The sequence below is a fragment of the Centruroides sculpturatus genome, unplaced genomic scaffold, assembly GCF_000671375.1.
Source record: "Centruroides sculpturatus isolate CEXI.00-Female unplaced genomic scaffold, Cexi_2.0 scaffold114, whole genome shotgun sequence".
In the NCBI taxonomy this organism is placed as follows: Eukaryota; Metazoa; Arthropoda; class Arachnida; order Scorpiones; family Buthidae; genus Centruroides; species Centruroides sculpturatus.
In genome coordinates, this window is record NW_019384417.1 from 425,893 (window position 1) to 440,379 (window position 14,487).

At 29.8% G+C, this 14,487-nt stretch overlaps 2 protein-coding genes across 2 annotated transcripts in view; one reads left to right on the forward strand and one right to left on the reverse strand.

Moving 5' to 3' along the window:
- LOC111619216 overlaps positions 1 to 14,487 on the reverse strand; it is a 52,788-nt gene that overhangs the window by 10,671 nt on the left and 27,630 nt on the right. The window lies entirely within an intron of this gene.
- On the forward strand, positions 5,176 to 7,465 carry LOC111619234. Its single transcript, XM_023360921.1, has 5 exons — positions 5,176 to 5,277; positions 5,423 to 5,709; positions 6,497 to 6,622; positions 6,702 to 6,930; positions 7,202 to 7,465. Exons 1-5 carry the CDS (start codon positions 5,235 to 5,237, stop codon positions 7,306 to 7,308), a joined length of 792 nt encoding a protein of 263 aa, XP_023216689.1. The 5' UTR covers positions 5,176 to 5,234; the 3' UTR covers positions 7,309 to 7,465.

Below are 14,487 nucleotides of genomic sequence, written 5' to 3' on the forward strand. Positions count from 1 at the left end.
TTTTTTTTTTTTGATAAAATAAATAATATTTGCGTATGGAACTAAAGAGCCGCAGCTTCACATCCAAAGAGCCGCATGTGGCTCGCGAGCCGCAGGTTGCCGACCCCTGCATTGCACTAATTGATATAACAATTTCAGATACATTTTAAAACCATTTTATTGCAATTCTATGAAACACTTTTTATAGATATGATGAATAGATATGAATCAAGATCATAATAAACACTTTTAATTAAACCTAACGATTTCTCAGTTAAGTTAATTTCGTTATCTCGAATTTCTGGATCATTAATTAATTTATCATTCAGAGATTTTGTTACTTTGTACAGTTGTACAATGGAATCTCTAATATCATTTTTATTAGCTTGTCGAATTACATGTTTCTCAAGTGCTTCAAAAATATGTTTTGCTGGATTGTATACGTTCTTAACGTTTTCCTTTGTTACCGATTGGTAATCTTCATCTAGTTTCTTGGCTTCCTCAGTCAAAGTGTTTATCATACCAGCAATTTCTCTGCTGTTTAATTGTGTGAATGGTTTAGTATACATTGTTCCGATCACGGGCATATGTCGCATGAAATCATCCATACTAGGATATTTCTTGTGTTCAATAAATTCTTCTTTGCTTATGCATTTATCGCCTTCACAATAATACTAGAAAGAAAATTTCTCGTAAATAATAATACTTTTATCTATATCATATAAATAACACACACACACACACACACACCTTTAATGTTAATTGAATACAGATTTGAAGATTTAACTTGTAATCTATATAAAATATCTTTAGGAATCATAGTACTTCAGGGAGAAGATGTTATTAAGAAGAATCCAGGAAGAAGTAGTAAAGTGAAATCCTGAATTAGTAAGCAACTTAGAGATAAGTTTAAAAAATGTAGAGAAAAATAGAAGTAACAATGAAAGAAGAAAATAAATGAAATTCACTTTTCTAATATTATATTACGAGGAGGTTAAAGAATTTTTTAAAAAATAAGCTAGAATTCCCTGCTATTTAACAATTTACAATAATTTTTTTGTATTTTTAAATATATATTTTCTATGAAGAAATGAAAGGAAGAAAGGAGGAAATTTTATAAATGCAATGATAAACTCTAAATCTATAGACAATCTTTAGTACTAACTTATGAAGAAAATATCTAATTTAGTATAATGTATTTAACCATTTACTTAATTACAAATTTATTTTTTAACGTAAATTTCTAGAAATATATACACTCTTTTACAACTTAATTAGTACAGTACTTGGAAAACTGGAAATCCTCGTAAACCGCTATTCTTAATTGCTATCAGCTCATTGTCATAAATTAAGCTTACGTTCCTGGAAATATATATTATTATTATATCATTTGTAAATTTTTAACCCTACTTTTATCATTCAACTGGTTTCTAAAAAGCGACCCACCGCGTTACATAATTACTATAAGATTAGTATCTTAAATTTAGATTACTTTCTCGGAAATGATACTTCATAAAAATGGCCAACTTTTTTCCTATTCTTATCGCTTTAAGAGAGATTTTATTATACTCATCGTAAAGTCTATTCTGGCCATTATTTTCGATCGTGCATTTTGTAATGAGTATAGAATAAAGGCCACAATTAATGGTCAGGTGAAGAAGGATAAGACAGACCATTTCTAAAAAATCCGAATTGTTTTTGACCGCCTTAAAGCAGGATCTACTAAACTTCGAACACTATGTACATTTATCGAATAAATGACATAAAATTACTACCTTTTCTGGTACCTTTCCGCTTTTTTTCCATACGAACCATCAAACAAGCTGATAACTGCAACGTAAAAGAAGTACAGTACATTAAAACAACCCTTCAACGTTCTGTCTTACCTTAAAAGCTACTTACCAAAAATTAAGAATAGAGGGAAAGAAAGAATCATCTTCATCGTCAGATGCGTAATTGTGATCTACGTGTTTACTCGAAAAAATTTATATAATTGCCACGTAAACTTTTAAGTGGCTTGTCAATCATGGTTTCCAGATGTATTTATCCAACTGTACTTGCAGCAACTACCTATACCCTTCTACCATTTATTATATACTTTAAAATATATTTATTAATAAATAAAATGAAAATGTTTTCAAATTATAATTAAAACTGTATGATTTTTTAAAGATTAAGTTTATCTGTTTAATTAATTCAAATACGTCAATAAAGGACCATCAAGTTATTGCAGTGTTATAATGTCAGTGATTTATGTGTTATTACCATTAAAATTTTAAAGAAATTAAACTTAACTGTAATAAAAATATAGGCTTATATTTTATTCTCTGTTTATAAATGTCCCGTGTACAGTTATGTTAACTGCAAATTCGACTTTCATGACTAAAAAAGAGTAGTTAAATCAAATTTGTGGCAAACATTAAGCAAACTAATTAGTTTAAAAAGTTTGATTAGTTGTTGATTGTTGTATATTACATATGCAAACGTTCAAGTAGTGTAATATTTTATTATATGTATTCAGTAAAATGTACTGTTCTCGTCGTTGTACCGGTGTCTCATCGCCATATTACTTCTAATAGTATGGCGATGAGTAGGGTTTCTTTCCCGAGATTCCCTTCGTTTATTCCCTATGGGAAAAATCCTGGGAAACTTTTTTTCCGGGAAATCTCTCATTTCAATAATTTATCATATCAGGTTTTCTTTCTATCATTTATTATACGAAAAGTTGCATCTTGAAGTCTCAATACATCATTGCGTGTTTGCGCATCATTGAACATCGGAGCACTCGCTGAAAGTAAACATTACTCATCGCAATTTAGTTTCGAATTCTCATTTATAAGTTAAGGAATTTGTTAAAGCTTACATTTCCATTTATATCCTATTATTTGTAACTGTAAGTGTGAGTATTTGAAATTCCTATATTAAAATTTCTCTCCGTTGTGTGTCGGCTTGGGTTGAATTTTTGTCGATGCGTAACGAAAAGTTCCCATTTTTTGAAAAAAAAATAATTGTGGCTATTGTATCGTCCGAAATTATTTTTTTATGTAATGCGATTGCCGAAATATAAGCAATTGAAAAGTGCAACGTTTTTACATCAACGTTAAAAAAACATACAAATGCGACACGTGTCAACAATGCCCCTCTTTAATAATAAGAACGAAACAATTTAAATGGAATTGTCTGCGTTATACATTTATTGTCAAACGATGAATTATACAGTATTTGTATTTATTTATTAACTCAAAATCACAAAGATACACCAGATAAAATCGTTTCTGTTTGCGGTAAAGATGAGATTACTATTTATTATTAAGAGTATTTTCTGAGATTATTTTTTTATTTTGTACAAACAATATACAGTTTAACCCGACACTAATTTTGTTTAGTTCTTTTATGAGTTTGTCTGCGTTTTTAATTGAACNATTTATGTGTTATTACCATTAAAATTTTAAAGAAATTAAACTTAACTGTAATAAAAATATAGGCCTATATTTTTATTACAGTTAAGTTTTACGTGTCAACAATGCCCCTCTTTAATAATAAGAACGAAACAATTTAAATGGAATTGTCTGCGTTAACATTTATTGTCAAACGATGAATTATACAGTATTTGTATTTATTTATTAACTCAAAATCACAACGATACACCAGGTAAAATCGTTTCTGCTTGCGGTAAAGATGGGATTACTCTTTATTATTAAGAGTATTTTCTGAGATTATTTTTTTTATTTTGCACAAACAATATACAGTTTAACCCGATACTAATTTTGTTTAGTTCTTTTATGAGTTTGTCTGCGTTTTTAATTGAACTCATAAAAGAACTAAACTAAATTAATATAGAAGAAAAGTATAGAATAGCATGCCTCGACATAGTTGATATGTACCCATCAATAACTTGGGATCTAACAGAAGAAAAACTTAATAACCTAGACGTCAACAAAGAATTAATAGAATTTACATACAGATGTAACTATTTCGAAACCAACGGAGAATACTATACTCACATGGATGGGATAAGTATGGGATTTGCGATCGGCCCAAAACTTGCCGAATTAATTATGATAGAAATTGATAACATACCAGGAATAAAATTCTACAAAAGATGAGTTGACGACATCCTAATACATATAAAATGGAATACGAAAAAATCATAAACCGAACAAGCCAAGAAGCACATATAATTGAAGAAGTAATGGAATTAACGAAGAAGTTTCTTCTAGCAGGATTTCCGCAGAGATTGCTGAAACAATGGGAAATCTGACTTAATGACTCAAAAAACCTATGTAAAAAATAAAAATAAACAAGCAACTAAAACAAAATATATTAATTTCCCGTATATTAAGAGTCTATATGAACAAATCTGTGCAGAAATAGAAAGAATAAACTACAAATTAGCACTATCGTATCAAAAAAATGGAGAACAGACTGTTAACCTCGAACCAGAAAAAGGGAGTGAAAGATGAAAAAGGGGAAGGAAACAGCTAAAAATTTTTACAGTTGTATTGTATCAAAATCTACCTAAAAGGGAAGATTCCGGAAGATTTTAACCTTTTTTAATTTATAATGTATACTAGTTTATTTACAAAAGATTAAAGTATATTTTACATGAATTATACAAAGTTAACCAAAAGGTACGTCTATATATCGCTTATGTACTTATTCTTTTATGTAAATTCTCTACTGTAATAGTTTAAAAAAATAAATATTGTATTTTAGTTGACTGAAGAGGTGCAAAGCCCGAAACGAGTACAAAACAATGTACCGTAAATGTATAACTAATAAAGGAATTTGATGGAAAACTTGCCACGTGTCTTTGGAACAAAACACAATACTGCTGTACTGTATACTACGCCACAAATATAAAACAGGACAGGGTTTCAAAAAACAAAACTACAAATTCTGTTTATATTTAACGTTACTTGTATTAATAACTGGTACAAAATTAAAGCGAACGTCATTTTTATATTATTGAAAATAAATAATTAATTAATTAGTAATATGAATTTTCAATTACATTTATTTTCTAATTTCATAATAACTAAAACTTAAAATTTACCTTCAAAGTTTAAAAAATAGTTTTAAGAAAAAAATTCAGGAGCCATTAATTAATGATGAATTAATTAATAATTTTATTTTAAAAATATTTATTATTTAATTACATTTTATTTTCGAAAAATATTACGTAATTTATGTAAATGAAGACTCGTTAAAAGTGAATGTTTCGTATTCATTTATTTTTATATTTTTAAACGATAATGGCTACAATAGAGCAGATTACAGAACAAAAAGGTCAAAGAGGTAAACAACATATTTAATATTTTCGGATGTAAACATAATTTAACTACNGTCAAAGAGGTAAACAACATATTGAATATTTTCGGATGTAAACATAATTTAACTACATGTAGTTTTAATGTGCTATATTTTTATTATTTTTTTAAAGGTAGAATGATAATTAGTCAATGCAGAATTTGTTATCGCCAGGCATGGAATGATTATTATGGATGTGAGGCGTGCAAACGTTGTCTTCAGTTTGTCTTCATAACAATCATCTACAGACGTTGCTACAGATGCCGTATGACTAGTAACTGCAAGTCGGTTTATAAATGTAAATTTTGTACTTTACAGACATGTTATAAGAATGGTTTAAAACCGATGAAGTTTGGAATGCATTCTCGAGGATATTATTTAAAGGATAAAGAAATTCTGCTACATAAAGTTCAAACTAGAGTAAGAAACTTGCTATTAATAATTATCTTAAAGTTCTGTTAGAACAATAGAAGTTCGTTAATGCGGTATTTAGGAAACCAGAATGGTGTGTGATTACTGAATATTCAGAGACATAACTACTGCTAAGAGCGGTTAAATTAAATGACGTCCATGAGAGTTTGTTCCTCGTTTTACGAAACAGATTTAAAATTAGTAATTTAAATTCCATTACCATTTGAACGTAAGATGCCCTTCAATGCTTAGAAATCTTTACTATATTTTACTTTGGAGTCTAAAATATCTAGTAATAAGCAAAAATATTTGCAGTGGGGAACACTGCACGTATTTTTGTATTTTCGCAAAATTCAGAAAGTTTCGTTAATCTGAACATTGGACGTGTTGCCTGGTTAAGCGGCTTTAATACATTTGGATGAGCAAAGCAATGACATTGTCGATTAGAAAGCCCGTTTCATTTAACACAGGCGTTTTAATCGACTTGATAGTCCATATACACCAAAGCTGCTTTATTTGGCAACGCGCCCATTGCCGTACGTTTTACATCAGCAAACGTTGCTATATTATTCTGATTTAATCATGCGCACTCTTCAACTAGTCTGGACTTCATACAGTGCATGACATGATATTGTGCCACACTCGATTCCACCCAAGATCTTTTACATACCACGCGTGAATTTTCCATTTGCGAAACACTGCCATTCTCAGATTTCCCGATTATGGGCTGCCAGATTAACGAACTTCTACTGTAAGTAGTCAACGTAATTTAATTTACTACATTTTTTTTTTTAAGGAACCGAATGAATTTAACTTACTGAAAAATATCATCCTAAGATTTAAACTTTTTCTCCTCAGAAGACTGAATGATGATTTTGTATGGATAATAGAAAATATTCCGATAACAGCATCAAACAGAATGGTAGTTTTTAAATTAATAATTTAAATTTAGTCTGTTTTAAGAAGTGTTAATAGAAACAAGTCCTTAACTGCTTTTACAGGTACACTTATATCAGATGAAAGCTATAATCTTGCATATGGTACAAGAATCACTTGGTGCTCACGATGTTCTAAAACTGGAAAATTATTATCTCGATCCGTACAAATGTGAAATCGCACAATTGCAATACTTGACAATAAAGATTTTGAAACTAATGCGAATGATGAGAGAGAGATTTACCATTGGAATAATTGATTTAAATACGAAGATTCATTTAATATATTTTGAAGGTATTTACTACTCACATTAAAATATTTCTTTTCATAACTTAACCTAAATTTAAAGCTGCTTAATATTTATAGTTAAATAAACAGTAGTACTTAAACTAATCAAACTCTAAGGTTAGTGAGAGCAGGAAGTAGAGTTTTTAGAGAAGAGCAGGAAGTAGAGAGAGAATTTTTACTTTTCTTACTATATTTAGTAAGAAACTTATTTTGTTTTGTAGTGAATTATTATTTTAATTTTATAAATAATCTTGAATAATAAAAAAATAATTTTCAGGGCCAAGAAAGTATCGCGTTGTACATGACGAAAAGCTTCATCAGCAATTAACAGAGATTGCTTTTTGGATGAAAGTCTGCTTCAGATATTTAGAAGACTTTTCTTAAATGCCGATTGTTATAAACAAGTGTAACTTTTAAAAGACATTTTTAATGAATTTTATTACTTTGTTTTATTATAATTGATTTAGGTATTTCCTGACATTTGGTACATGTTTCGATATAATTCAACAACAATTACCAACAATCGTCTGATTTTATTGAATATATTAATGACTATAATAAAAGTATTTATATTATACAAGTTTATAGTTTACTTAATTCTATGAACATAAGAAAGGTACATCTGTTTATTTTTAAATAAACTGCAATCAAATAATTACTTTCCCGACTGTTATACATAACAGAGGGAAAGTAAAATGACCTCCACAGAAGATTTTTACATTCGTCAGCTTAGGATATCCTGAAACATCTAGAACAGCAAAAAATTTCGGGGGTAATTTCTGTATGTATAAAATGTTGGTGTGTGTGTGAGAGAGATAAGCACGATTTTGTTCGCCCTATTTGAAGATTAATAACTTCTGTGCTTTTTTCTCGAAATTCTCTTTAATTTTGCTATATGGTTTGTTTTATCTGGGCATTAGTCACCTTAAATTTTGGTAGTTAATTAAAGGTCGAATGGGTGGGATGATAATGGGGATCGTGTGTATCTTCAGTAGGGCCAAACCTCGTGACAATTTTTTTTGTTATTAGCATTTAAAATTTTATATCGAACTCATCCCTACCCTCAAAATTAATTTTTTTGCTATTTTACAACAGTTAATAAAATCTTTTATATTTTTAAAATGTCATAACAGATGGCGCTACCAAATGTCTCGGGAAAGTTAAGCAACTCGTTGCTGGATTTTCTATTTGGTATGGCGAAACCATGATATTACTGTATTTTAATAATAAGAGGAGGCGCTGCATCAATGTGAAGTGAAGTGGAATTTTTCAGCTCATTCTTTTGATCGAATTACAATTATGTATTTGTACTGTGTTATATATTTTGTGAAAGCGTTTTACTTGAAGACCAAGAATTCGTCAAGTTTGTTAAATTTGGACGCTCCATTACAAAGTAACACGCTTTTAATACTTTGTTTAGATTTATTCTAATTTCGACTTTTCAATCACCATAGCAATGGCATTGACCTATTAGTAAGGAACTTCCTAGAACAATTACACGAAGTTGCATTTTCTACGTTTCTATACATAATTTCATAGTCATATTATTATGTATTTTTAGAATCGTCTCGAGCCAAAGAAGACGATACAAATGTTTTCAAGTTAATTGAATTAATATTTTACTTTAGAATAATTTTTAAACCTAACATTCTGAATTAATTAAATAAATATCTTATTTCTTCTTTGTTCGATATGGAATCGGAGAGAAAATTATTTTATGATTCTGCTAACAGCATTCTTGATGAAATAAAAAATTATTTCATCAAGAATGCTGTTATAAGGGGTAGACCTGGGGTGGAGTGCCATTTGACTTATATCTTGACACAGTTGAATTCTCGTCATTGCTGTACACTATCTGACCAGACAAAAAACAACTTTAAAATGTACAGCCTCATAATATTGGAGTTGGAATAAAACGTGTTAGAAAAATAAATAATGGTGCAGTTGCTGTTGATTTAAGTTATCAAAAAGAAGCTGCGCACTTGAAAGAGTTTGTAGACAGAGTCCCAGGTTTAACATCCCACGTGCCTAAAAAGAGATTGCCTTTAATCAAAATAGTGTCCGCTCTTTCAATTGTTAGCGAAGAAGAACTTATTGAAGATATATATGAAAAGAATACACATCTATTTGAAGATATTTCTTTTCGCATACATGCTGAACAGATTAAAGTTATATTCATCACTTTTTTGTTTTAAGGAGAATCTGTTTCCTGGTTGATTAGAAGTGTCTTCTGATATAATAAAAAGAATTCTTAAAGAAAAGAAAGTTCATACAAGGTGGTCAACCTATAGTGCATATGATTATATTCCAATACTGCAATGTTTTCGATGTTTGTTGTTTGGACACATAGCGAGAAATTGCCCTGCATCTGAGAACATATGTAGCCATTGTAATGAGAACCATTTGTTTAAAGACTGTACCAAAAGGCATGAAACACCAAAATGTGAAAATTGCCTGAGGAAAAATAAACAAGAAAATCAAAATACAATGGACAAAATGTGTTGTACATATCTTGAAGAAAGGATAAAATACTTAAATAGAATTGACCTTACATAACACAATTGTTCGATTACGAATTTAAGAATGCGAGGTAACTTTGATAGAAAAGAATTTATCATATATTTAGTGAGGTATATTTCTTCAGGTTGTATTTTGTATTTAATTTTATGTATTGCATTTCTTGTATATAGTTTTATGTACTGTGTTGTAATATTTTGAATATTATTGACAAAATTTTTTGAGGCTTGTTCCTCAAAGAACCTCCCTGTTGCATTGTGTATCTTTAGGTATTTCACAATGTCGCGACGTTTTCGTTTTGTGTATGTTGTTTTATATTATTCTTGTAATTTGTAAATGTTTTATCATTTCTTATGTGTTAATCTTAATTGTTAATCTTATTTTTTTTCTATATAATATTTCAATTATATTTATTTACTGTATTCACTTTCTTTGTTTCTGGATTCACTTGGCTGTGTGTAAACGGCGCCAAGTATGTACTAAATTTTTGTATGTTTTATTAAAAGAATCTGAAAATGTATTTTAATAATAAAATTTAAATTTTAAGTTAATCGAGGTGTGAANATTGTATCGTTTGGCTGTACAATATTTATATTTGAGGAGGAGATAAAATTTTTTTTTATTATTAGAAATACGTACAAGTTTTTGATTATTGATTTGGTTATTACTTTACAATTAGATAACTTTTGTTCGGGTCAATTACCCCATTATTATTTTTGTTGTTAATAGAATTAAAGTTTATCTTTATTGTTCAGTATTGTCTGTGGTTTGTGGAAATTATTGGTTTATTTAAAGTCCAGGCCTGGTACTTACCCCATTATTATGTAACCTATTTTTGTTTCCGAAAACGGTGCGTTACAGTATTGTAATCGTATGAAGTTGGACTCTCCGACATTTTTGCAAATCTCGAACATTGTGCGATCCCTTGTACTAAAAATATAAAAATAAAGGAGGCATTCCATATATATGTTAATGTGAATCACCGATATCTGGCGAATGTCAACATTCTCCGGTGAATGTCAGCATTCACACAGTCGTTTAGTGTATGTACGAAATATTTACTAAATATCATTATTTCTCACTTACACCGGCAAATGTCGACATTCGGCATGCACTGGTAGCGAATGTTGAATAAAAATATTTTTATTACGTTAAGACAAAAATGCAACTTTTTAATATGTGAAAATAGGTGAAAGCTTAAGTAACAGAACATGTAAATAAACCGTTGAACCTAAAAAGAACAGAACATTCTTAATCATTAAAGAAAATAATACAATAATAAACTTACACATAAATTATGTGATTATCGTTATACAATCTTATTTATTGCAACAATTTAAACTGTTATGGCACTTTGAATTGCACAAGAGTCCCTTGCTTTTACAACTGCATTTATTCGTGGAACACTTTGTTTGCAATGGCAGCGGGTATAGCCTTGCCCTCCAATTTTCGAATTAGTTTCAGCTGCTTCACTCAGCGATATTTCTCGAGAAGAAATCTCATTTATGGAAAGTAACTTTTCTTTACAAATTACGAACTGATTACGTTATTACGTGATTACGAACTGATTACGTTATTACGTGATTACGAACTGATTACGTTATTACGTGATTACGAACTGATCTGTTAATGGCGTATTTTATTCAGATATCGCAGACGCCTTACCGACGACCCCTCTCATCCTCCGCCTCTCGACCTGACAAACCGATCCCCACCTCACGGGATCAAAAGAACAAAAACGCCATCCAGTGACAAAGTGAGCAGTTTCCACCAAACTGTTGCCGGAAAAAGAGATACGACCGTGTGCTACCGCCGGCTATCCAGAAAATATTTGACGATAGACTGTCGCCTCTTTCTCGACATAGGCTTCTCGGGTGTCGTTTCGACCTCCACCAAAGCTTATCTGTGCTTGTCGACATACACCGGCGATTGTTCGAATGTATAATAATATAACCAAATATTCGGACTTTCACCTACGTATTTTGTATGTGTCGACATTCACCGGAGAATAACGATATTCTCTAATTTCGGTCTTTCACAGTAACATACACATATGTACAGTATAATGTATGAATGTGTATTGGCATTTATTTCTAATTCTTTTCAATAAATCAAATTTAATGAATAAATTGCTGCACCTTCTTATGCATTTAGGTAGTAATTTAAAATTTTCTCTTGGCATAATAATTTATCATTATTTCATGAGTTTACAGAATATTATAGAGCTTTTTATTACCAATTTCCTGGTTCGTGGGGCTCGCGCCTAACCAATTGATAGCCACGTAGAGTTTACCACTTTTTCTTCACGTGTCTAATAAGTAGGGTGCAGTTTACCACAGAAAGTCCTTGCGAAAGACACCTCCTTTAGCAGATTGCCCGAATATTGAGTTGCCTTAATTCATCAATTCAGTCCAATCTACAGTTCGTATATTATGTATACAATAGAAACTCGATTTTCCGAATTTGATAGGACACCAGTAGTCAATACAGAAAATCGTTTATTATTTTTTTTATTTTATTTTATTATTACTTTTTTATTAGTTTCGGTTTCATCGTCCACAGTACATTTAAAACATTCGTAAGCAATAAATACTGTACTATTCGAAGGTATTGTATTATACTCTGTAGTATGTACAACACTGCAGATTATAGATTTTTAAAAATTGTTTCGGATAATCGAGTTTCCACTACATTAAACAATTTCAAATACATTTTTTTAAACCATTTTATTGCAATTCTATGAAACACTTTTCATAGATATGATCAATTAATCAAGATCATAATAAACACTTTTAATTAAACCTAAGGTTTTCTCAGTGAAGTTAATTTCATCATCTTGAATTTCTGGATCGTTAATTAATTTATCATTCAGAGATTTTGTTACTTCGTACAGTTGTACAGTGGAATCTCTTACATCATTTTTATTAGCTTGTCGAATTACATGTTTCTCAAGTGCTTCAAAAATGTGTTTTGCTGGATTGTATATGTTCTTAACGTTTTCCTTTGTTACCGATTAGTAATCTTCATCTAGTTTCTTGGCTTCTGCAGTCAAAGCGTCTACCATTCCAGCAATTTCTCTGCTGTTTAATTGTGTGAATGGTTTAGTATACATTGTTCCGATCACAGGCATATGTCGCATGAAATCATCCATAGTAGGATATTTCTTGTGTTCAATAAATTCTTCTTTGCTTATGCAATTATCGCTTTGACAATAATACTAGAAACAAATTTCTCGTAAATAATAATACTTTTATCTATATCATATAAATAACACACACACACCTTCAATGTTAATTGAATACATACTTCAAGATTTAATTTGTATTCTACATAAAATATCTTCAGGAATCCTAGTACTTGAGAAAGAAGTATTATGAAGAAAGGAAGTAGTAGTAAATTGCCATTCCTGAATTAGTAAGCAACTTAGAGATAAGATGAGAAAATGTGAAGAAAAACAGAGGTAAAAATGAGAGAAGGAAATAAATGAAATACGCTTTTGTAATATTATATTACACAAAGTCAGAAAGAAAAAAAAAATATCCATCCTAAATGAGAATCCAACTTGGACACTTCTGAAAGACGGTGGAATGGATGAGGCGATTAAATTAAAGTAATTTTTTAAAATAAGCTACGATACCCTGCAATTTAACAATTTACAATATTTGTTTTTTTGTATTTTTAAATATATATTTTCCATAGCCTGTTTTGTAAATAAACCAAGTTCTACCCAGCAAGTTACATCAAAGTCAAGACAAACAGAAAGACCAATCAAGCAAAGAGAAGTTTCTGCATCACATGTTTCTGACAATAATTCTATACCAAATATATCAATTTTTNACTGTACTATTCCAAGGTATTGTATTATACCCTGTAGTATGTACAACACTGCAGATTCTAGATTTTTAAAAATTGTTTCGGATAATCGAGTTTCCACTACATTAAACAATTTCAAATACATTTTTTAAACCATTATATTGCAATTCTATGAAACACTTTTCATAGATATGATCAATTAATCAAGATCATAATAAACACTTTTAATTAAACCTAAGGTTTTCTCAGTAAAGTTAATTTCATCATCTTGAATTTCTGGATCGTTAATTAATTTATCATTCAGAGATTTTGTTACTTCGTACAGTTGTACAGTGGAATCTCATACATCATTTTTATTAGCTTGTCGAATTACATGTTTCTCAAGTGCTTCAAAAATGTGTTTTGCTGGATTGTATACGTTCTTAACGTTTTCCTTTGTTACCGATTCGTAATCTTCATCTAGTTTCTTGGCTTCTGAGTCAAAGCGTCTACCATTCCAGCAATTTCTCTGCTGTTTAATTGTGTGAATAATTTAGTATACATTGTTCCGATCACGGGCATATGTCGCATGAAATCATCCATAGTAGGATATTTCTTGTGTTCAATAAATTCTTCTTTGCTTATGCATTTATCGCCTTCACAATAATACTAGAAAGAAAATTTCTCGTAAATAATAATACTTTTATCTATATCATATAAATAACACACACACACACCTTTAATGTTAATTGAATACATATTTGAAGATTTAATTTGTATTCTACATAAAATATCTTCAGGAATCCTAGTACTTGAGAAAGAAGTATTATGAAGAAAGGAAGTAGTAGTAAAGTGCCATTCCAGAATTAGTCAAGAACTAAGAGATAAGATGAGAAAATGTAAAGAAAAACAGAGGTAAAAATGAAAGAAGAAAATAAATAAAATACGCTTTTGTAATATTATATTACACAAAGTCAGAAAGAAAAAAATGTCCATCCTAAATGAGAATCCAACTTGGACACTTCTGAAAGAAGATGGAATGGATGAGGCGATTAAATTAAAGTAATTTTTAAGAATAAGCTACGATACCCTGCAATTTAACAATTTACAATAATCTTTTGTATTTTAAAATATATATTTTCCATAAAAATATGAAAGGAAGAAATTTTATATACGCAATGATGAACTCTAAATCTATAGGCAATGTTTAGTACTAACTTATCAAGAACATATCTAACTTAGTATAATGTATTT